The sequence below is a fragment of the Phyllostomus hastatus genome, unplaced genomic scaffold (assembly GCF_019186645.2).
Source record: "Phyllostomus hastatus isolate PE091 unplaced genomic scaffold, TTU_PhHast_1.1 phas_contig_5, whole genome shotgun sequence".
Lineage (NCBI taxonomy): Eukaryota > Metazoa > Chordata > Mammalia > Chiroptera > Phyllostomidae > Phyllostomus > Phyllostomus hastatus.
In genome coordinates this window covers 5,153,303-5,178,546 of record NW_025333897.1, presented here as the reverse complement: position 1 = coordinate 5,178,546, position 25,244 = coordinate 5,153,303, and the positions used below count along the sequence as shown (strand labels likewise).

The 25,244-nt window shown below is 51.9% G+C and overlaps 1 protein-coding gene across 1 annotated transcript; it reads right to left on the bottom strand.

Annotated features, from left to right (window-relative positions):
- Positions 1 to 542: 542 nt before the first annotated feature.
- On the bottom strand, positions 543 to 25,244 carry GPI (glucose-6-phosphate isomerase). Its single transcript, XM_045846566.1, has 18 exons — positions 25,042 to 25,244; positions 23,924 to 24,014; positions 23,512 to 23,580; positions 22,001 to 22,120; positions 17,092 to 17,175; positions 16,814 to 16,960; positions 15,985 to 16,056; positions 15,457 to 15,501; positions 14,095 to 14,148; positions 4,716 to 4,776; positions 4,243 to 4,286; positions 3,946 to 4,098; positions 2,848 to 2,977; positions 2,640 to 2,716; positions 1,496 to 1,624; positions 1,216 to 1,291; positions 1,061 to 1,127; positions 543 to 963 (listed from the first exon to the last, which is right to left on the bottom strand). Exons 1-18 carry the CDS (start codon positions 25,161 to 25,163, stop codon positions 825 to 827), a joined length of 1,680 nt encoding a protein of 559 aa, XP_045702522.1. The 5' UTR covers positions 25,164 to 25,244; the 3' UTR covers positions 543 to 824.

Genomic DNA, 25,244 nt, shown 5'->3' with positions numbered 1-25,244 from the left:
CGCAGCCTGGCTGGCAGGGCTGAGGGCAGCGAGTTCCCCATCTGGATTTTGTATCCTGGGCTGGAGGATAAGTCCTGACAGCTCAGCCTCTGGCCTTCTCATCGATTCTACCCATCGCTCTTTAAAACTCCTTTTCTCCTTAATTAGCCAGAAATATTATTTAATAACTTGAATAAAAGATAAAAGAGTAGTTCGTTCAAAAATCCTGGCCTCTGGCCAGGTGATGGCAGTCACCCTTGATCCAGGGATTCACCACAAACAGATGGGATCTCAGGTCAGTTTTTGAAACCATCCAGTGAACAGAAGTATACAATTCCTCCAAAGTCACAGAGGTGAGGAGTGGAAGATGGAGACGAGGTTTGATTACAGAGGCCAGGTTGCCCCTGTGACTCTGACATTACCCCCCGCCCCCCAGTCTCTTCTCAAGTAAGGGACCACCCTCCACTCTGGACCTGCTCACCACTTACAGCCAGGCCTCCGTCAAGGCACATCACTCCTCCTGCTAACTTCTGCATAAAGCACCATCTCAGGAAGCAAGAGGCTGAGCTTATAACCTCCTTTGTGGCATCTTTATTTTTCCACCTGGCACATGAACAATGTGAACGTGGGTCAGAAAAATCAGCTGCACTGAAATACTCCAGTTAATTGTAAAACAGAGGGGCGAGGACATGGAGGGTGGGGTGGCAATTCCAGACCAGCTTCCTCCAAGGACTTGTGGTCTAAGCCTGTGACCAGAGGGTGCTATGGGCAGGACCATGCAGTGCAGACTCTGGTGAGGAGGGACAAGAAGGACAGTCACATGGGGACTGCAGCCCAGCATGGGTTTATTGGCTTATGATGGCTTCACGCTCATGCTTGATGAAGTTGATCAGCCCATTGGTGGAAGAATCGTGAGACGTCACTGTGCTGCTGCCATCAAGCTCAGGCTCAATTTTCTTAGCCAGCTGCTTTCCCAGCTCCACTCTGTCAGAAAGAGGAGAAAGAATGGTGTGAGGAAGGTTCAATATTGGCAGTAAAATCCACAAGCATTCCCCACCCTCTCCTTGAGTCAACAACTCACCCCCATTGGTCGAAGCTGTTGATGTCCCAGATGATGCCCTGAACGAAGATCTTGTGCTCATACATGGCTGCAGAGGGGGCAGACAGTGCACATTAGGGCTCTACCAGCCCAGCACAACTCTCCCCAAGGCGGCGGGACCTTCCCCACTCACTCACCAATCAATGCTCCAAGAATGAATGGTGTTAGCTTGGTGAACACAATAGAGTTGGTTGGACGATTTCCTTGAAAGACCTTCAGAAAACACCCAGGGATGTCCCCTGGTTAGTTGTGATCCCTAAATCCTCAGAAGGGAAGCCCATCCTGCCCCAGAAGCTAGGATACGTAGGTCTTTGAGGACAGCCCCTCCTTCTGTGTAGGACAATCCAGGCAAGCCATGAGCCCCTGCCTCGGCCCAACTCCAGTATGCCACCGGACGCCCACTTCAAAAGTGCTGACCTTGTGTGGCAACAGCTTCTCCAAGTCCTCCGGACTCTTTCCTGCAGCCTGGAGCTCCTTCCGAGCCTCCTCTGTAGACTTCCCCTTCATCAGGGCCTCTGTCTGGGCCAAGAAGTTGGCCAGGAGGATCTGATGAGAGAGACATCAGTTATGTTTGAAAGCACTGCCTGAGCTTTAGGCAGAGGGACAGACTCCCGGCCCCCACTCTGGAGCTTGCTGGATCAAGGGTGGGGGCAGCAAGGCACATCTGATGACACTGGAAAGTAGCTAACTACCCCTTAAGGAACGTGTATGACTTGCCAAGGGCCCTGCTAAGAGCTTCAATGACATCTGTTCAGATCTCGAGGAGGAAAGGCATCATCTCACGTAGTTGAGCCTCAGTTTCCTCAAGTAAACAGCACTGCCTTGCAGAAGTATGGAGCAGAAGAGCCTGACTTCAAACCCAGGTCCCTGAGTCCAAAGTTGGTGCCCGCAGTGACCCGTGCTATTCTGCACACCCGAGGCAACGTGTGACCAGTCCTCCCCAAGGACTTTGGCAGGTGAAGAGCTGGATGATTTTCCCATTTGCTGCTGTGGTAGGGAAGGCCTTGGCTCCGTGATTTGTGCCCCTTGCTGTTACACCTGTGTGTGTTACATTACACAGCAAAGGGATTTTACACATGGAATTAACATTACAGAACTTAAGATCTAGAGATTATGCAGGTGCGACCAATGTAATTACATGGGCTCTTAAAAGCAGAAGAGGAAAGCAAACGAATCAGTCACAGAGGTGCTACAGCAGAGGCGGCAGGATCGAAACTTGAGTGGGACTCAACCCACCACTACTGATTCTGAGACAGAGGGGACCACGAGCCAAGGTGACTTCCAGAAGCTGAGAGTGACCCCCAGCCACCAGCCGGCAAGGAAACTGGACCTCGGTCCTAAGCTGAGCAGAGACTCAGAAGAGCCTGGTGGACTTGGATCCACAGAAACCAAGACAACAAACGGGTGTGGTTTTAAACCACTAAGTTTGTGTCACTTGTTATGACAGGAATAGAAAATGAGTCTCACTGCGGACGAGTGCACCAGGTCTTGAGAGCTCTGGGTGTAATGTGAGCCTAGGACAGTGTGAGGGAGGTCTGGATGGGGGCATGAGGGGTCTTACCTTGTGATGCAGACCCTTCCTTATTGGGTGCTGAGTTTGGACTGGGATGAGGAAGTCACAGGGTATCATCTTGGTGCCTGTGAAGGGCACTGTGGTCACCCAGGCGTCTACCCAGCCCACTGGGGAGAGCACTGACCTAACGGGCAGTCTGCGGTGGTAGACCCTCTCCCTCCCAGGAGTACCCGCGCCCAGGCCAGGAGGACCCTACCTTGGTGGATGAGCTGATAGAAGGCATGCTGGCCATTGGTCCCTGGCTCCCCCCACACAATGGGGCCCGTCTGATGGTCCACACGGGCGCCGGACTTGGTGATGTACTTCCCATTGGACTCCATGTCACCCTGGAATGTGGAGAGAAACCCAGACCTCCATCTGCACGTGTTACTCCTTTGCGCGCTGTGCCCAGCTCCTGCCTGGGACGCACCAGGCACACCTGCCCTGCCCTGGCCCTGTGAGATTATCTTTTCATCTTCCCTCACCCGTGAAGACACAAGCCCACGAACTTTCTAGCTTCTAGATTACTCTGCAGGGAGGAACCACGACCAGGGGAAGATGGATGTGAAGGTTCTAGAAGACCTCCCTAAGAGCAGAAATTGTTCACAAAATCTTCAACTGGTTTCTTAAGGGAGAAGCAGACCAGGGTTCAGAGTGTGAAGCCTTTGAGGGCTGTCACCTCAACAAGGTCTGGGCCTCAGGGTGTCTTTGCCCCGCCCTCAAGCAGAGGACTCTCCTCCAGGTGTTGGTGCAAGTCTGCTGTGCCTGCCCAAGGGCTGCGGGGCAGGGGCCAAGACTGTGCTAAATGAAAGCAGGGGCAGATGTGGAAGGGTTGCTGCCCAGAGCAGAGGCTGAACTAGGAGAGGGGCTCTGGGCGCTCTGGAGACTCCAGGGGGGCAAGAGGCACCACAAACTGTGGGATGAACTTGCTTTTCTGGATGGACAAAGGCAGTACGAGCCATCGGTGTCCTGACATGTGGCCCCTCCCTGACGCAGGCACACAGAGTGATGTCCAAGGAAGAAATGGCCCGGCTGAGAAACATGCCCAGAGCCAAGCCAGAGCCTGACCAGCCAGAGCACCGTGATAACCAGTCATGCCCCTTCCATGAAAGTCAAACTCAGTTGACCCTCAGATCAAACAGATCCTGGATGCAAATAGTCACCATGAGATGAGGAGCAGAGGCAGGACTTGGTCATGCCCAAGGGTAATGGGGAAAAGGCCCCTGGAGGTGCAGGAAGTGGGTAACTGGGCTCACAGGCGTCTCAGGCCCCCCGCAGGCTGTGCTGACCCCAAGGCCTGCCCGGCAGCTGGTACCTGCTGGAAGTAGGCAGCAAAGCGGTGCAGGTATTGGTCATAGGGCAGCATGGCATGCGTCTCACACCCAAAGAAGTTGATGTACCAGATACCCAGCAAAGCCAGCAGGACGGGGGCGTTCTTCTCCAGGGGTGTTGTGCGGAAGTGCTGGTCCTGAAACAAGAGTAGGTGGGTGGGTGCTGAGCAGCTGCCAGGGAGGGAGAGGGAGAGGAAGGAGCGGGAGGGAGTGGGGAGGGAGCCAGACCCACTGTACATCTCTGGCCAGCCTTGGCAAAGAACACGAGCCTCTGCACTTACCATCCAGTGAGCCCCGGAGAGCAGCTGCTCAAAGTTGTCAAATCCTGTGACACAAAAGCAGCGTCAACAGAAATGGCCATGCCCTAAGCCCTCCTGGCAGTGGACACAGCTTCTCCTGGAACCAGGGAAAGACGGGATGTGGAGCCAGAAGAAAAAGGACCTGGAAGGAACTGGGCCTCTCTAACCAGAGCCGGCTCTGAGAGCAAAGGTGGATCTAACTCTGCCTCATGTGGGAATGAGGCCTTCCAAACCCTCCCCTGGGAAACAAACAGGACTGCAGTTGTGAGGGGCCCAGAGAATGGCCAACCTGCAAACCCCAGAGAAACCTCAGTCCATCCCTCTCGACCTGAAAGAAATGTACCAGCCAAGGGAGGCGAGGCCAGCAGCCTGTGGGGGCAGGAAGATGCTCAGGGATATGAGACCACCCAACCTGAGATTTTCAACATTGTCTCCCAAGCTGTAAACACACTCACCCACGTGCAGAGCAATTGAGAGTCCAATGGCTGACCACAGCGAGTAACGTCCTCCTACCCACTAAGAAAGACAGGAAAAGGTGCTGAGGAAGGGTTGGCACACCCACCCCCCTCCCTCCTGCCATAAAACATGCCCCCTTAGAGCAATGCTCTTCTTTAGGTGCAGCTCAGAGGGCCTGGGCCCAACCCACCTCTGGCCAGGTGCTGGGACTAATCACAAGACCTTACCATGACTGGCACTGTCTTCTCAGACACCGAAAGACCCTGTCAGTGCCTTTTACCTGTGCCAGGTCCAGCCTCTTCAAACACTGACAGACCCAGAATCTCATACCTGTGCCCCATTGGGTTTCCTCAGAACCCAACAGACCTAGCACCTCATACTTGTGCCAGGCCCGACCTCCTCAGATGTAGACAGACCCCACGCCTCGTACCTGTGCCTTGGATACTGAGAGATCAGAATCTCATCCCTGTGCCTGGTCGTGTCTCCAGAGACACCAACAGACCCAATGCTGCATACCTGAGCAAGGCATCTTCAAATACTGACAGGCCGTATCTCATACCTGTGCCAGGTCCCACTTCCTCAGACACCGGCAGGTCCGGGGCCTCTCACCTGTGTCTAGCCTCTGTGCACACAGACAGAGCCAGCACCTCATCCCTGCACTTGGCTCACCTGCTTGGACACTGACAGATCCCAACCCCATACCAGTGCCATGCTCTGCATCCTCACACCAACGGGTTCAACTCCTCGCACCTGGGCCCAAACATGCTTCCTTGAACAATGGCAGGCCCACACCACCTACCTGGCCTTGGCACCACCTCTCAGATACTGAGAGACTCAATGCCTTAGACCTGAGCCCGGCCTCACCCCTTCTGACAACTGACAGACCCAGCACTTCATACCTGTGCCTCACCTGCCTCTTGAGACACTCACAGGCCCCATGGCTCATACCTGGACTTCCCTGATCACCTGAGCCTCAGCCCCAAGATGCACAGAGTACCTTTTCATGTACCACTGCGGACTCCACTTTCTACCACCAGAATCCTCAGAACTCTGTTCCCATCTTCCTAACAACTATTTATGGAGCCCCCAGCACATTCCTGGCACAGGAAACGGAAACAGTTCACGGAAAAGAGGTAAATGAAACCATCATGCCAATAAATGTGATAAAGAGATTCAAGTGTGTGGGAGAAAGGAAATACAGTACAGATACCAGTTATAAAAGGAATCTGAGGGGTGCCTGAGCATAGATTTGAAGAGCAGGCAGTACACAGGAAAGCACTGAGGAAAAGCATTCAAGCAGCCAAAACAGCAGATGCAAAGGTCCTGTGGCAAGAGAAGTCTTTTCTCAATAGTGAGAGAATTAATCTCCACAGAAAATGCTTTGAGTAACTTCTCACTCTCCCAAGGACAGCCCAAGGATAGTGCCCTTCTAGATGCAAAGGACAGATGCTAATTTGATTCCAGTCAATGGATGCCTTAAGGCACTAGGGCTTAATTCTCCACTGGAAGCCCACTGAGATAGGCTGGCCAGAAGGAAGCACAGAACAATCTAGAAGATGAAGGAAGGAATGGGGACTGGAGGGGAAAAGCTGGAAGGCAAGGCTGGAGAAGAAAGAAGTCACGATGGGGTGAGAATGGAAGCAGAAAACCACCCAGGACCCGCAGTAGTCACCCAGAGAATGATGCTGCCCTGGGTGGTACAGATTCAGGGGGTTCAACCAAACAGGAGGAATCGGGAGGATGCGAGAACAAGCGTGGCCCAGAGGTCTCTGCCTCAGGTAATCAGGTAAATGGTAGGGCTTTCACTGGGAATGGGTCCAGGTGTGGGGGAACCTTACCTCACAGACACAGTTCCGCCGGCCTCACCATGCCTGACACAGGCTCTCAGATATCACCAAACAGACTCCATTCCAGAAACCGGACTGAGCAGATAGCCAGCACTCAGCTTCCAGGCTGCTGACCTTGGCTGAGACTAGGTCATCAGACCTCACTTTTTTGGAAAGCCCAGCAATGCCAGCGCCTGATTTAAGCCTCTGAAACTTCAACCTGCAGACTCAGGTCTCTGGAGCTCACCTATGCGTACAGTAGGCCTCTTAGACCACACCTTACAGATGTAGCTCCTCAGTCTGTTCAACATTCTGTGCCTCATCTGTGCCCCAGACCTTGCTTTACCTAACAAGGTATAATCTTGTCTTTTCCTCGCCTGGGAAGTCAGACCCTTGCCTCCAACACTACAGACCACACCTTGGACTTGTTATAGATCCTCACACCTCTGCCGCACCCTGAGCTCTGCCCAACGCGCCTGACCAGTATGCTGACCGGGCTCAGGGCATTCTATCTCTTACCTAAGGGCTCTCAAGATCTTGCCAGGCAGGCCCAGGTACACACACCTAGAGTCACTCTTTTCCTTGATGGGAGCCCCACACTACCCACCTACCCATGCGCAACCCTACCACTGAAGGTCCCACCTGTGTCTGACCCACCTTCTCAGGCCTCATTAGCCACACCAATCATGCATTCCTGGGCTGGATCCAGCCCACTCATTTCGCCTAACAAGCCCAAGGATGCCAATTTGTACCTGAATCCAGGTGGCAAGAACCCACCTAAAGATCACGTTTCTCCACCTCTGCCCACGTGACCCTGGATCCATGGACTCACTGACAAAGCCAGGATTGGGCATGGCTGCAATGGCTTCCCCTGGGGGGTTAGCTCTGTCTGTCCTACTCCAGTCCTCACACTGCAGGGTTCTACACCTGTCAGAGGCAGGAGCTAGACAGCTCGGCTGATGGACCAAGTGTCACGTACCTGTTTGAGCCTGACCCTTGCATCTCATCCTATAGACCCAGGTCCACCTCCCTGACCCCAACTGGGACAACTCACATCTTCCAGAGAGATCTAGCTTTATCCACATGGGCTCCCAGGACTATCTTGAGAGACCCAAGTCTGCATCCTATACTTGACTATGAACTTCCAGACAGACCCCATACTACCAACACTAACAACCCTTGCTTAACTTGTGCACCAATACCTCAATGAGACATCACAGACCTCATCAGATATGAATATCTCTGCACACCTGGGCTCCACAGACCCCACCCGAGCGATGTAGTTCTACTTACTGTGACTAACCCATGCTCCCAAGCCCAACCTGTCAGACCTGGGCCAACACACCTGAGCCAGAACCATGCTCCAAGGACTTCACCTGCAGGATCCAAGTATACATACCTCTAGCTCCCAAGTTCTTGCTTGAGAACCATATCTACCTACCTGTGTCTAACTTTGGCCCCTGAGGCTCTTATAAGCCCCACAATGCTCTGCCTGACCTAGAAGGCTGCTGTACCCTGATGCTTCAGGCCTCACCACTAAGAACCAGGCGTACCTACCTTCGTCTGAATCCAACACCTGAAAGAGTCAACTCTACCTACCTGTATTCAACCCTAACTCCATAAGCCTCTTAAGACATTACACTTGGCAGGCAGGTTTTGCCTACCTACCTTTGACTCTGGTTCCTCAAACCACACTTGGTCAGCTCCACCTGCCTACCTATGGATTGATCCTGGGGCCTCAGACTACACCTGATAACCCAGCTCTACCTTGCTGTATATGACCCTGGCTCCCTACACTGTACCTAGTGGGCCAGTTCTACCTACCTGTGCTTGAGCTTGGCTCCTCAGATCACAACTGGCATGCCACTCTGCCTACCTGTGTTTGACTTAGGCTCCTCCAACCACAACTGGTGGGCCAGTTTTACCTACCTATATACGACACTGGCTCCTTATACTGTACCTAGTGCGCAAACTCTGCCTACCTGTGTTTGAGCTTGGCTCCTCAGACCATACCTGGCGGGACAGTTCTACCTACCTGTGCTTGACTCTGGGTCCTCAGACAGCACCTGGCAGGCCAGCTTTGCCTACCTGTGCTTAACTCAGCCTCTTCCAACCACAACTGGTGGTCCAGCTCTGCCTACCTGTGCTTGTGCTTGGCTCCTCAGACCATAGCTGTGGGATAGTTCTACCTACCTATGCTGGGGTCCTCAGACAGTACCTGGCAGGCCAGCTCTGCCTACCTGTGCTTGCCCTTGGCTCCTCTGACCGCATCTGATGGGACAGTTTTACTTATCTGTGCTGGACCATGGGTGCTCAAACTACTCCTAGCAGGCCAGCTCTGCATACCTGTGCTTGACCCTAGGTCCTCCAACCTCATCTGGCAGGCCAGTTCTATAAACCTATTGACTCTGGCTGCTTATACTGCAGCTGGTAGGCCAGCTTTACCTACCTGTGCTTGATCCTAGGTCTTCAGATAGCACCTGTCAGACCAACTCTGCCTACCTGTGCTTGACCTAGGCTTCTCCAATCACAACTGGTGGTCCAGCTCTACCTACCTATATGTGACCCTGTCTCCTTATACTGTACCTGGTGGTCATTTCTGCCTACCTATGATTAACCCCGGCTCCTCAGACCTCACCTGGTGGGCCAGCTCTACCTACTACCTGTACTTGACCTTGGCTCCTCAGACCATACCTATGAGCCAGCTCTACCTACCTGGAAATGACCCTGGCTCCTCATACTGTACCTAGTGGGCCATCTCTGCCTACCTTTTCTTGACTTTGGCTCCTCAAGCCACATTGGGTAGGACAGTTCTACCTACCCATGCTGGACCCTAGGTCCTCAGACAACATGGCAGCCAGTTTTACCTACCTGTGCTTGACTCTGCTTCCTCAGACTGAACCTGGCAGGCCAGCTCTACTTATAGATGACCGTGGCTACTTACATTGTAGCTTGTGGGCCAGCTCTACCTACCTGTGCTTGACCCTGGGTTCCAGAACACACTTGGCAGGCTAGCTTTGCTTACCTGTGTTTGACACTCACTCCTCAGACCTCACCCGGTGGGACAGTGCTGCTTACCTGTGTTTGATACTGGCTTCTCAGAACATACCTGGTGGGCCAGTTCTATCTATTTGTGCTTGCTACTAGCTGCAAAGACTGCACCGGGTGGTCAAGCTTTGCCTACCTGTGCCTCATCGGCTTCCAGTTTGTCAAAGGCATTCAGTTCTTACCTGAGTTTGACTGACTTTTTGGATTTCACTCATTGGACCCAGTTTAACTTGCCCTGATCCAGGCTCCCTAGACCTCACCTGGAAAACCCTGGTCTACCCACCTGTGCCTAACTCACACTGACCCACCCAAGGATACAAACCTGTGCCAGATGCAGAATCTTACCCGAGAAACTCAATTCTATATACCTGAACCTGGCCACAACTCCTCAACCTCACAGGACAGGCAGAGATGCAGTTCTACCTGCCAACCTCGACCTTACCTGAAAGATCCAGATCTCCTCACTCATACCCAACCCCGGCTCCTGTGACCTCACCCGACAGACCTCACTCTATCCACCTGTCTTCACTTCATACTCTCAGAGGTCATCTAACAGATGCAGTTTTTTGTACATGAGTCTAACCTTGGCTCCCCGCCTTACCTACAAATCTGCTCTACCTACCTGTACCTACCTACTCTGTACTTGTGAGACAGAGTTGAATGAACCTAGCCATAGCTTTTCAGGTCACCCTACCTCTGCTCACCCTCAGTCTCACAGACATTACTCAAAAGACTCAGCTCCACCCAGCCATGCTTATTCCCAGCTACTCAGAAGTAGAACACAAACCAGGGCCTTGACCCGGGTCTTGACTTTACCTGTTCAAGACCCCAAAATACTAATCTATGTTTATCTCACCTCAACTCCTCCAACCTCACCTGACAGACCACTCCACATACCTGAGTGAGACCCAGAATTCACAAACCTTCCACACGGATGTAGTTCTCCATCCCTTTGCCCGACTCCAGCTTTCAACCTTTTCCCAAGGGACTCGGGACTGCCGGCCTCACCGGTGTGCAACACCAGCACTGCTCAGCCCTCCCCTGTCCTCACCATGGTCTCCACCTGTCAGACTCACCTCTGCCTCTGCCTCTCTTTGGCTCCAGTATCCTTACCTGACTGATCCAGTTCTACCTAAATGTGCCTAATCTTGGCTTCTCAGGCCTCCTTAAGACACCTAGTTACACATACCTCGCCTGAGTCAGTTGCTGAGACCTGACAGATGTGACTCTTACAGACCACCCCTGGCAGACTCCACAGCCACCCCTTATTCACAGTTTTGCTCCCTGTGATTTCAGTTGTCCACGGTCAACCATACAGCAAAAATATTAAATGGAAAATTCCAGAAAGAAACAATTTACAAGTTTTTAACTGCACACTATTCTGAGTAGGATGATCAGATCTCATGCTCTGTCCTACCCAGGATGCGAAGCATCCCTTTGTCCAGCATGACCACACTGCAGACGCCCCCCGCCCATTCGGCACTTGTAGCCATCTAGGTTACCAGATCAACTGTCACAGCACCAGGGTTCTCATGTTCCGGTCACCCTGATTTTACTTAACAATGGCCCCCAAAGCAAGCAAGTGATACCTATAATTCAGGTATACCAAAGAAGCCATAAAGTACTTCTTGTAAGTAAATGGGGAAAGTTCTTCACTTAATAAGAAAAAAAAATTGCATGATGAGGTTACTAAGCGCTACGGTAAGGACAAATCTTCTATCCATGAAGTTATGATGAAGAAAACAATTGTGAAGGGTGAGTGCCATACAATAAGGTATTTTGGGAGAGAGACCACATTCACGTAACATTTTTATAGTATATTGTTATAATTGTTCTATTTTATTATTGTTATTAATCTTAAATTACTGTTATTAGTAATCTCTTACTCTCCCTAATTTATAAATTAAACTGTACCATAGGTGTATGTATGTGTGTGTGTGTGTATATATATATATATATATATATATGTATGTATATTTTATATATTTATATATGTATATGTATATATATATACATATATATATTTTCATATATATATATATATGAAAAAACAGTATATATAGGGGTCAGTACTATTCAGTTCTAGGCATCCACTGGAGTCTTGGAGCGTATTCCTTTAGATAAGGGAGGATTGCCATGCAAATCTAACCTGACCAGACAATTCCCTCAGAACAGACAGATTCCTGGCTGCTCACCTCAGCCTCAGAGAAACCTGGTGAGAGCCACTGTGCCACAGAGTGTCTGAGTGACTCGCGCCTCAGACATATCCTACAGACAAGGGTCTCTAGACTTATATCTACCATGAGCCTCTCATACCGTGATGTACCAGCGTAGCTCCTCAGCTGGTTCACCCGCCTGTTTCCCAGACCTAACTCTCCGTTCCTCACCTTTTACCACCAGGTGCATTCCCACCTCTCTCTCTCTCTCTCACATGTGCCTCAAACCCCACTCCTCAAACCCCACCCCAGCCAGACTCTGTGCCACAGGCCATGCTTTGGCCTGGTTAGGGAACCTTGAGCTCTGCCCTATACACCTGGTCAGAGAGCCAGTTGGCTGACCCAGCTCGGGGTACTTACCCCATGTTCGTCTTATCTGGAGTTCTAATCACTGATGTGGACTTCTCAGAACTGACTAGAGAGACCACAGTGTATGTACCTGTACCAAGCCACAGATCTAAACCTCAACTCACAGATCCAGATTTAAATACCTCTATGCAGCTTGGGATGCTCAGACCTCACTTGAAAGAACCATTCCTACTTACCTGTGTCTCCTCCAGAATTCAAAGACCTGTATCTTTTACCTGTCCTGGCACCTCCTGGAACTCACCTATACCTATACTGGTTCCTCTTCAGACCTCACCAGGCAAAATTAGCTCTTCAATGCATGCTGACTGGCTGAGCCCTGACACAATTTACTGCCATGCCCCTGCCTGATCCCAACACAGGAAACTGCCCCATGACCTACCTCAACAAACGGGGCCTCACTTTCCATACCTCTGCCAGACCTTACCTCAGAGCCAATGCAATATCCCTATGTCTGTCCTGACTCCTCTGCCTCACCTGAGACACTCCAACTCCAGAAACTTCACCCGTCCCTGTTCTTGGCTCCTCAGGCGTCAACATCTCAGTTCAACAATATACACTTTCAGTGAACCAGGCTACTGTCTGGACTGGCCTGGAGGCCTCCACTGTGCCTGGCTACTCGCTAGCCAGCTGGAGCCCCATGTTTCTATGCCCAAGTGCCATTCCTAGGCATTACCTGAGAGACACAGTCCTCTCCCTAAGCCATACCCCAACTCATCTCTGCCTGCTGAGCAGTTACGGGCACTGAAAACCCAGACTGGGACACAACGCTGCTCTGCGAGGCTCCCTCGCTAGCAGGAGCATCCACATGTCCCTGACCACCATTCGCTCAGGCTCCAGGTCCCGGGGAGGAGGTGAAAGGTGCCTCCCCTCCTTTGTCAGGCATGCAGCCTTTGTTAGAAGCTGCAGTCTCTCTCCACCGGGCTTCCTCATTTGAACCACTGGGTGTAGAAAATGATTTGAGTGACTTCTCAATTCTTCCAAGCATGGTCCATAACTAGTTCCATTATAGAAAGAAGTTAATTCATTACACACAACAGATGCCTTAGGGGCTTAATTCTCTCCCAGACTCCTCAGCTTTTAGAGCTTTCGAAGGTTACATTTGTGAATAATGCCACCATGCAAAGGGCTTCCAGTCTAAAGGCCTGGAAACAGTCCCAGTGGGTCAAGCCCTCTTTGGTACGTCTGCCAGGGTCATGCCCACCGCACTCACAGCAGCACACCCTGCACTGGACCGCTGCACCCCAAACCTTCCCTGCTTTCCACAGCCAGAGCCCTTCTCACACCCCTGCTGCTTTCAGCCACACTGCAAGGACAGCTCTTGCCCGCTGTTTGGCACCAGCTGTGGCTCTAGCAGAGATGAGTCTATGGGACCACCTGTCACTTGAGTGGCCTGCAGCTCTACCACTCTAGGTTTGCTCTGCAAGCTGCATGGCCAGGCCCTACCCAGGCCCAGAGCCTGGTGCCTCCCCTCTTTGCCACCCTCCAGCTGTTTGTGCAGCATCTTTCCAGGTCTACCTGGCCATGCCCCCTGCCTCTACCCTGGCCCTTGGCCTTTTCAGCTTGTGGCTGTAGTTCCTGAGAAAGGTCATCACTGAGAATAACTCACAATCTGAGCTTCCTGAAGTGGGTAGGGGCAGCTCCAGTTACCCCACTGTGGGTGCTGCTGGCAGGCACCCAGGGGACTGTCACCATGGCCTTGCAAGCTTGGCCCACCCTTGGTGGAAGTGGAGCTCTCATCCTGACTGGGCTGCTCCTGCCCCACAAGCCTCTCTGAGGGCCTCTTGGCTTTTCTCAAAACCAAGCATGCAGCAGGTGCTCAATAAATGTTGCCCTGACCCCATGGGCCCCTTATCTGTGCTCACCGGTCATGACTTAGAAAAGGACACATAATTAACCCAGCAATAAGTGCCTTTACTTACATCCCAGAACTCGAACATGTTTTGAGGATCAATTCCAAACTCCTTCACTTTGGGCTAAAAGGGACAAAGGGAAAGGGAAAGAAGGAAGCATGTATTAGCTGGGCAAGAACAGGAGCTCCAGGGTAAAAGGGGTTGTGCATTCCAAGCCACAGGAGTACCCCCACCTTCCAAAGAACCCCAGATGGGGCAGGGCTGCAATAGCCCAAGAGTCCAGGACAGGGACTAAGAGCTGCCATCCTGCAAAGCTGGACACGAAGCCAGCTCAAATCCAGTACACCAGTGGCTCAGCACCTGGGAGGCCTCCCTGCTGAGGGGGCTGCACACCCAGTATGAGGACTGGACCTACACGCTGCTCTGGCAAGACCTACCTACATGCCTGTCAGGGTACCAGAGACTGACCCCGCAGGACATCTGGGAAACAAAGCCTAAGACTGGAACCCAAGCCCTGCCAGGGGCTACCTCCCAGGCCAGGACCACACAGCCAGGACATTTACCAAGCCCTTCCAAAATCTGGGTGGTGACTCTACCAACGAAGCTTCTAGGGGGCCGATCAATCCTATTCCTCAGGTGCTCCAGTCCCCAAGTCAGAAATGCCCTAGTAAGCAGTCTGAGCTCTGCCTGCAGGAGCCAGACAGTCTTACTGTGGTTAGCCAACCTAAAGATGGCTTCCTTTCTCCCACAACGGGCAGGTCCGCCATGGAGGTAGGAAGAGTGGAAGGAGTAGGAGGGAGCAGTCAGGAAGACCTGGGTGCGGTTCCAACTCGGACACAGCCTGGTACCAAGCCCACCACACAGCCAGTGCTCACAAAGCTTGCTATAGTTGTTACTCCTGGAGCTCCCTGACCCCCCACCGGCCCTAGCTGGCCCACCCTACTTTGCATAACCTTTGGCCAACCAGTCTGTGAGACCTGATGGGCAGGTGACCCGCATTCTAATCCCGGAAACCACTGGGCAAAAAGTCACATCCCTTCACTGGGGCCAACACCCTTATGTGAGAAATGAGATGCAACCTCCATCCCTGGCCAGCATTCCCATTTGGGGAGAGGCTGGGTGGCAGGGTAGCAGAGGTCTGGGGAGATCATGTGTCTGGAGTGTTAGGCCTGGGGGATGGATGGGTTGACACAATCTCATTGGCTAAAGAACCCTCACTGGAGCTGCAGAGACTGGATGGGAGAATGCAGAAAAGACAAAGAGTCTGTAGCTTTCATCCCTCATAGGCGACTAACCCTCATACCCCATCGGCCGAGCCAAGATCTCTGAACCTGTGAGCCACATCTTGGCATGCATATTCTGAAAGGCCTCACCCTTGCCCAGGCTGGGCCCTTCCTGGGAGGCAGTCTGGGGGCCCACATGGGTACCTACCGTGTTCGTAGACAGGGCAACAAAGTGCTTCGCAACAGCTGACGGCTACAAGAGACAGAGCCAAGTTACACTGAACCCATCCCAGGGATCCTCCCAAGGGACAGAATACTCCCATCTCCAGAAAAAAAACAAGTTTCTTGTTTCTGAGGCTATTGGAGGAGCCCCACCTCAAGGTCAAGAGGACAGAGGGGCCAGAAGCCAGCTGGCCCATCTTACCTCACTAGCATACAAGGCCCAGGAATGGCCCTCTCCACAAAGTGGGTGTGGCTGGGGATAGAGAGGATCCCACAGGACCAAGGGACCTTAAAAGAAGGGCCCCCAGCCAATTAGATCAGGTTCTGCCACGTCAGGTGTATCTGTGGCTGGCAAAGCCAAATATCTTAACCAGAAAAGTCAGGCACCAGAGAGGCTGCCTCCTGTTATACAAAGGGGGCTATAGGACTAGGCTCAGCCACTTAGGTGGATGGGCAACCCCTCCCACCCGTCCTTCCTGGCCTACACGCTGCCCACTGTCCACCCACCACTTACATCTTTGGCTGACTGGAGAAGCCAATCCTTCGCTGTCTCTGCATTCGTGATGGTCTCCTGGGTGGTAAAAGTCTGCAGCCAGAGAGTACAACAGTTGGTCCCAAGCTCAGAGCCTATGCAGTCTTGAACCAGGGCTCAGCAGCAGAGTCTATGTGGGTGCCCAGTTGTCACAAGGAGCAGACATGACATCATATAATGCCTACCCACATGTCCACAAAGCCATAATGACTGGCTGTGCCAGGCTAAAAGGGGCCTGGAAGTAGCAGCATCACCTGTGATTCCAGGACTTCACAACCAGAGGGAGGGCAACCCTAGTAAGAGCCACAACCCACCCTCCTTCCCCCGATTCCCACCACAGCTCCAAGGCTGGAGCATCTTCCGGGAGAGGGGCTGCAGACACGCCTGGACCTCCCTTCAGCCCATGCTAGGCTGTATCTTAGAAGCCAGATAGAATCCTTAATATATCGTGTGCATTAATGGGACTGAACGGCATAAATGACAACAACAAAACGTTCACGTTATCTGAGCACGGCTCTGGGATCAGAAAGAAACAGACACTGGGGACAGATCTCTAAGGATGAGAACAGTCCCAGGCTGAGCACAGATCCCACAAAGCAAGTAAGTGTGGCCTGAAAACCCAGATTCAAACTGATCAGTCCAGGCTTCCATGAGGTAAACAGTGCTTGCTCCTAGACAAGGAGCCGTCTGAGGGCAGCTGTACCAAACCGACTCACAAAGCATAGTTCACTCAGAAGTCGTGGGGAGGGTCCCATGCCCTGCCCTCACCCCAATACACACAGGCGAGCCAGGCTGGGTTTGAGGCCCGTACCTTGGAAGCAATGATGAACAGGGAGGACCCAGGGTTCAGGTTGGCCAGGGTTTTGGCTATGTGGGTCCCATCAATGTTGGAGACAAACCAGACCCGGGGGCCTCCTGAAGAGTATGGCTTAAGAGCTTCAGTCACCATGAGGGGTCCCTGTGGGGAGAAGCAGCATCAGAAAACAAGATTCCAGGGCCAAGAGGTAAGGACAGCCAGGTCCCATCATTGGAAAAACCAAGGCTCTAGATGGGACCCCTTACCCCATCCCAGGACCATCCTCTCCTTACCAGGTCAGAGCCACCAATGCCAATGTTGATGACGTCTGTGATGGACTTGCCCGAGTAACCCTTCCAGTCACCGCTGCGGACGCGCTGGTACAGAACAAGAGATGTGATCAGCCCACACCCGTGATGATAAACTGCTGCTCAGAAACATCATTACTTCTGCACCCTTACACCTCAGTCCTAACTTCCAGGCCTTCGTGGGGGCCTGTTGAGTGGCAGATCTCTGCCATACTCGACCCCAGCTATTTCATCAGCAGCAAAGTGGGATGACATCCCCACCTCACAGAAACATAGTTGGGATTTATAAAACAAGGACAAACTCTCAGCAGAACCCAATACATCAGAGGCCAAGAGACATGAAACGCCAACTACTGTGACTGGTCTGTACTGGAAAAAGGAATATCAGACCGGCAGCCAACCTCCATGATTCTTGCCTCCTGGTATTCACACCCCAGCAGAGACCCAATGCTCAAGAGGGCTGACCTGTGCACCCCTTAGGGTGCCACGGACATGTCGGAGCGTGACTTCAGAAGCTGGGGCATAAAAGGCCTTGCAGGTTCAGCCTTTCTCTCTTTATCACTCACTTTTGGTGAAGCCATCTACTCTGTTGCAAGGACACACAGGCCATCATGGGAAGAAGCCCGAGTGGCAAGGAACTGAGGTGGTCTTCCAACAGCCAGGGCCAATTCACCAACCATGAGTGAGAGCCACCTTGGGAGAAGATCCTCCAGAACCCGCCAAGCATTCAGATAAGTGCAGCCTTGGCAAACATCCTGACCACACTCTCAAGAGAGACCCCAAACCAAGACCAACCAGTTAAGCCACTTTATAATTGCTGACCCATAGAAACTATGTGAAATAAATGTTTACTGCTATAAATGTTTAAGCCAAGTCTGGGTATAATTTGTTATATAATGATAAATAACTAATGCAGACTTTGATACCAAAAATCTCTACCAAAGTAGAATAGTGCCATAACAAAAACCAAAAGTTTGTGGGCAAAAGCTAAAAGAACCTTGAGGATAGAGTTGGAGAAAGCCTAAAAAATCACTGGGAGAGACTGTGAGCAGAAGTTCGATAGTCCTCAAATAGGTTGCTTACGTGGATTTCAAGAAAAGGGAGGAAAACATCATTGGAAATCAGAGGAAAAAGAATCCTTGTTATGCACTGGCAGAGCTGCCTGCACGGGCAGGGAAAGTAAAAGACACACCTGTGTATGATCTGGGAGCTCTAGCTACCGAGATTTTCGCTGTATTAAAGGAACTGCCTGGATTTTTGGTGCTTAGAGTAAAAATACAAGAGGAGAGAAATAAGCCAAAGGAAAAACTTTTAAACAAAAAGGAGCCAGGGATTGCTGGGTTGAAAATTCCCAGCCTCTCCAGCAAGCAAGTGATACTAAAGTTAAGAGCAAACTTCTTGGCAAAGACCAAATGAGGGGCACTGTCACAAAAGCACATTGTAAAGGCAAAGCTGAGAGTGGAGCTGTAAAACCCTTTGTTAAGGCCTCAGAAAAAGCTAAGGCTGTAACATGGAGAACCCTTTGGTCAAAGATAAGGCTTCTGAGAAGCTCAAGAATACTGTCACTGTGGTCTCAAGAGGACTTATCTTGAAGAAATTTGTGGGTATTGCTTTTGTCTAGTGGAGTGAATTCCCCCCATAAGTTTCATAGGAGTTTTCATAAGAGACCCAGAGTTTTTAAGATAACTAAATTGTCAGAAACACCACCAACTTGGACTACAAGGGACAGAGATGGTACAAAGGGAAAAGATGCCTTTGGATACCCACATTTCTACAGGCAATAAGTAGGCTGAGAGAACTGTGCAGTTGCAAACAAAGCACCTTTCATGTAAAAGGGATCAATGAAGGCAAAGCCAAAATCCCTAAGGAATGATTCCCAAGCCTTGAGTGCTAACCCGAGCAAAGTTGCTTTGGACCAATGGGTCCTGTATGCCCCCCATTCCCCCCTCTTTTTGAGAAGGAATTATCCTAACAGTTATCATATGCTTATCTCATCATTGTATTTTGGGTATGTGAGGGGGTGAATAACTTGTCTCTTTAATCACATGTCTTCAAATCAAAAGGAACTGTATTTATGCTGTATTGAAAGAAATTTGGGTATTGGATGCCTGTACCTAATTCAGAGGGTGAGGCCTTGACTTCTAGCTGAAACTCTAATGGGCTATCACCTCGGAAGGTGAGAGGGGATGTTCTGCACGTGGAAGGAACATGATGAATCACTGGGAGCCGAGGGCAGAGTACGGTAGCCAGCTTCCAAGATGGTTCCCCATGATCTCCACCTCCTGGGACTGCATTCATGTCCTTTTGCGGTCCCCGCCCACTCTGATCACAGCTGACCGGTAAAACCAATAGGGTATAACAGAAATCGAAGAGTGTAGTTTTATATGCCAGCTCATAAAAGACCTTGAGGCACTCTGGAACATTCGCTCTGGGGAAAATCAGCTGCCATGTCCTGAGAACTCTCAAATGGCCTGTGGAGAGGTCTACCGGCTGAGGAACCGAAGGCTCTCAGAACCCAGCAATAAGTGCTAGTGAGCCACCTGGAAGCAGATTCTGCAGGCCTAGCCTCTAAATGAGTGTGACCTTGCCCTGGCCACATAGCTCAGTTGGCTGGAGCACTGTCCCGATGTGCTAAGGTTATGGGTTTGATCCCCGGTCAGGGCACATATGAGAATTCAACCAATGAATGCATAAATAAGTAGAACAAAAAAATTGAGGTTTCTCTGTCTCTCTCTCTCTCAAATCAATACAGTCAATCAATCAGTGTTAACCTTGGGCCAACATCTCGACTACAACCTTATGAGGCCTGAGGCAGAACCAGCCAGCAGAGACACTGCAAATTCCTGCTTCACACAGATGTTGATTGTTGTTTTTAGCTGCTAAATTCTGGAGTAATTTGAAGACCCAGCAACTTTTATTTTTGCTTTAAATAATAAAGTAATCCACCTATGAAAAAATTTCCATCCATACAGAAAGGAAATAAGTTGCACATTTTCTCAACTTTAAATCTCACCATTACAGTTTTGTTATATTAAAGTGTCTCAGAGGGGGAAATGTGTCTATCTTTAATAAAACCACATGTACGCTTGATTTGACCCGATGGTATTTTACAACATGTGCCAATTCTGTAGCTTCCTTTTTAAGCTTCAGGGTATATCCAGAACAGCACAGCAGGTCAGTGCAACTGGTCAATGCAACTGTAGCTCCCTAATTCCTCATGGTGCTTCCTAAGTCCTATAGTATATGAACATACACTATTTTACTGATCAGTCCCCTCTGATAAATGAGCTCAGGTTGTTTCCAGTTTTTGCCATTACAATCAAGGTCATGGCAAACACCCTCACCCAATCTCAGCAAACCTTTAAGAGCACAGCCATGGGGAGTGTTTCTCACCATGGAATTGCTGCCATTCAGCAGCTTTTTTATACTATAAATACCCCATTAGTCTGAGTCAGGTACTCCAGCAGCCAGCTGTAAGGAAGGGCTTTCCTGGAAACAGCTCCCCAGACAGCCAGTGGCACACTCTCCACAGGACATTCCTGAGCTTTATTTCTTTATTTTTAGAGAGAGAGCAAGGGCAGGAGAAAGAGAGGGAGAGAAACACTGATCAGTTGCCTCTTACACACCCCCAACCTGGGACTGGGCCTGCAACCCAGGCATGTGCCCTGACCGGGAATTGAACCAGAGACCTTTCACTTTTCAGGCCATGTGCCCAACCAATTGAGCCACACCTCCAGGGCCTGAGCATACAATGACTGATCGAACTTCTAGAGCAGCAGGCTTCCCAGGCATATCAGCTCTGCCACTCAAGCAGATAGCTGGAAAAGTCCTTCCTCACACTCAGGGGCCATCACACATATCAACCACTATTAAGGAACATTCTAGAAACCAGATTCCCATCAGGATCCCAAGCCTTTTTCACCCCGGGGAAGTACTGCTTATTCGGCTGCCAGGCCTCTAGGATTCATGCCCAGATGACCTCCTGCCATTTCAGGTCTGAAAATGGCGCTTAGCCAAAGCAACCAGACTTTGACCAGCCACAGGAGGTCACTGCTTTCAGGTACAAGCTGACTGGAGCCCAGATGATCACTCCCAGAGCACACATAACGAAGGTGTATACACCCACACAGACCGACAAGCCCACACACATCACCCTTGTACTCCAGGCTCGAGGACACCTGCCACCCACTGCAGAATCACTCCTGGGAAAGGCACCGAGGCAAGGGTTGGTGTGGCGAAACCTCTTGCTGGTCTGAGGCTGCACCTCTGCACCCCCACTTGGGAAACATTATGCGCGTCAGCACGGCCATAGGGACATCCGTTACATATTTAAAAGTACAAGTAAGCTGCAGAACAGCAGGTAAAAATGAACCTCTAACTGTGTGTCCGCGTGGGTATGTGCATATTTCCAAAAGGAGACGACTGATACACGCATATGTGCAGAGAAAGCCTTTGGAGAGTTGTCTAGGGGTGTGGGCAAGGAAATTTTAAAACATTCATTTTATCTAGTTCTAGAGTAGCAATAAAGGCACATGACTACAGAGATTACAAACAGCAACTCTGTTCCCCACTCTCCCATCTGTCAGGAGCCTCACTTTTCTTTTCAGATCTTAGCCACTGGCCAGTTTGACCATGCGCCCACGGGCGTCTATGGCTCAGGAGGGAAGCTGCTCTACTGCCGCCAGTGGTGGGTTTCCTCAGAACAGGGTCAAAGAAATCCATGCTCTAGCAGAGGCCCCAGGGGCCAGCGATCACACAGACTGCTCCCACCTCGGGCTGCAGTGAGGGTTTGAGTGCTCTATAAGGAGAGTGGAGGGGTGGTCCACCAGGGCCCCCAAATTCCCAATATATGGATACATCCAGCTAAGGGCAAGCCCAGCCCAAAGCTGCTTACCTGACAGAAAGACTTCATCTTCTCAAGGACCCTGTTGACCTCTGGCATCACATCCTTGCCATCCACCAGAGTGGGTGTATTTGACCGGTTCCGCAATGCCACATGCAGCACTGCCCGATTCTGAGGACAAGAGTCAGAGTGAGAAGATCCCCAGCCCAAGGCAGCCGCACTCCCAGCTGGGCATGGAGCAGTGTGGCCCCGAGAGTCAGCGCGATCCCCTGAGGTCTCTGTCATTAACACGGTCTTATACCGAGAACCCACTATGTGGTTCTGGAAGTAGAGGCTACCCTAGGCCCCCAGGGAAGGGAAGGCGTGTGCCACTGCCTTATGTGCTACAGACGTCACAAGGGGACAGAGCCTGGAACCCACCTCCCATAGGCCCTGGGGCCCATAGTTATTCAGTGCATGAAAAGCCAAGGAAAGAGGAACACTGAGGTGACAACACAGGGCAGAGATAAGCAATGTCTTCAGAGGACATGGGCTCTTGAAGCCTAATGCTGGCTCATCTTCCTGATGAGAGTACAGAGTATTTGCTGGCGTCTTTTAAAAAGTGGCCCCAGGCCCCTGAATATAAGGCAAAGCAGGAAACTTAAGCTTCCCTTACCAAGCAGCCCCATCTCCCCAAATGCCAGAAACGAATTGGACCCTAGTCTGTGATAGGCACCAGGCAGCTGGACTTCTCATGTGAGAGCAACAGTCTCACTAAGCTGAAGCCAACAGAGGAGTCCTTGAGGGATACATACTAAAAACACCAGGTAGGCAGGAAAGAGATGATCTGGGGACTCCAACCCAGGGAGAAGCTCACTACCCTGCCCAGCCCCACCCCTGTCTCACATTCAAAAGGCAAATGCACCCCTCCAGGAAGCCCTCCTGGATTTCAGTCTCTCTCAGCCTAGCCCAGTAATGCAAGACAGGTTGTGTTTGAATCCTGGCTCTGCCTCTTTAAAGATATGACATCTTGGATAAGCAACTTGACCTCTGAGCCTCAGATTCCTCCTGTGTGAAAGGAGGATACTATTCTGAGGTCTAGCCTTTGAGTGCTCAGTGATTATCAGGCCCCCAGGCTTCCACAGCCATTCAGGCACAGGGCCCCCAAAGCCTGGCCTCACCGCTGCTTCTTATTATTCCTACCACTGAGGAGGTTGATCTTTTGCCATAAGATTCTTCTTTTTCCTAATAAAACTTGTGGCAAAGCTGCCTCAAAGCTAAGTTCTCCAAGTATACCTTGAGAAGCCCTCTCCCTACAGGCTTAAGATGTGCTCTCCCTAGGCAGACACCAGGACCCATTCCATCTCTCCAGATCCAGACTATCAGTCTTGGGGAAGACACACCCCAACTTGCTGGAGAAAACAGGCCTTCAGGCCCCTTGTTAAGCAAAAGTGTTGCCTAAGAGGAGGGGTGAAGACACAGTGAGGCTAACGGTCAGTGAGGCTAACGGTCGAGTGAACTCTAAAGGGAAGGAAGAGGCCCTGGAGGACCTGAGGAGTCTGATGCCACCCAGGCCTGCTCACCTCAGTGAAGTTGATCTTCTCACCAGAGAACATGTGGTCCCGGGCAGCCTCCACACCCCTGGACTTGGCCTGCAAAAAGAAGACACTAAGGCCTAGTTCTACCCCTGTTCGCCAACAAGCGTCCAAGCTCCCAAGCATAAGGCCTGGTGCAGCCCCAGGTGGGGCTGGCAGACGGTCGCAGTCTGGTGCCAACGCCCCCCCCCCCCCCCCACTGCCGACCTCACTCCCTAGGAAGGGTCTGTTCAGAACCTGAGCCCAGACCAGGAGCTCGGAGCCCTGTACTGGCGCACAGGCAGCCTCTGAGATCCACCCAGAAGGAAGTAAAGATGCTCAAGGATGTGGGGCTCCTAGGAACCCAGCTTGCCCACCCCTCCATGGGACATAGGCCAAGCCTCCCACAGCAGAACATTACCAGGTCCACCAGCATCTTCATCACACCTTCTGTCACAAGGTTCTTGGAGTAATCCACCAGAATACGTCCACAGTTGGTATTGAGTGTCAAGCTGCAGAAAGATGGCATAAGCCGTTCATCACCACCCCAGGTTTCCCCCACCCCAGCCTGCTCTCAGACCTGAACGGCTTACAAGAAAAAAAAAATCCTTCTTGTGCCACACCCCAAACAGGCCTCAGCTGCCCAGCACAGAGGCGGTGTCTGTCACCCTCCTGCCCACCAGGCTGAAAGGCAGCAGCAGCAGACTGAAAAGGGCCACCCCTTGAATGAAGATGCTGTCTCTCTGGGTGAGGAGCCATTCCTCCCCTGAAACTGAGCTGGGGGATGGGAAGATAGAGAGCTATGTGCACTCCCCCTCCCCAGTGCGGCTTCCACTGTGTGGCTCAGCTTACTCACAGAAGGACCCAGATGACAGGGCCAGCCATCAGGGACTTCCGACCTGGAGCCCCAGACCACCTCTGCTCAACACACCTACACAACAGCACGCTGGGCCCCATTCCCGCCACCCCCCAAGATGTCCTCTAATAGGCTCGTTTTCATTTCCTGGTCCTTCACAAGTCTCTGGACCTAGCCTCTTCTGCCAGAATCACGTCCTCACACCTCCACCATTCCACCAAGCTCCCTGCAATCCCCCGGGTCTGCCCCACCCTGACCGCACCCCGCAGACTGTCCCAAGCTCTCAGCCAGGAGCGAGGGTGAGGGACAGCCCTTCCCCGCCAGCCGAATCAGCGAGGGCCCCCTCCGCACAACAGCCAAAGGAGTCCCTTCTCGAGGGGGCTGCAGGGTGGCGACAGAAGGAGGGTGAGGGGGATGTTCCCGTTGAGGGGAAGGCGCTAAGAGGCCCACTTCTCAGGACCAAACAGCCCCGGGACCACCGGCGAGTCCCCGGAACCTGCTTCAAGGAGGCGTCAAGGACGTAGTGTGGCCTGAGCCCTGATCCGTGGCCTGGGGCCCCCAAGGACCGCCGGCCCGGCCCTCGGCCCCGGGCCCTCACCCTGCACACTTTGAGCGGGTGTGCTGTGGCTCCGCGCGCCCGGATCTCGGCCTGAACGCCCCGCCAGCCTGTGGCCCGCGCGCACCTGAAGCGATTGAAGCGTTCCTTGTCCCCTTCGAAAAGGTGGCGCAAGTTCAGGTCAGAGCCGTGCTCACGGTACCAGTCCTGCAGCTTCTGGAACTGCGGATCCTTGGTGAGCGCCGCCATGGCGAGAGGAGCAGGGAGCACGGGTTGAGACGTGGGCGGAGGTACAAGTAGGGCGGGCGACGCGCAGCTAGCGGGGTCTGG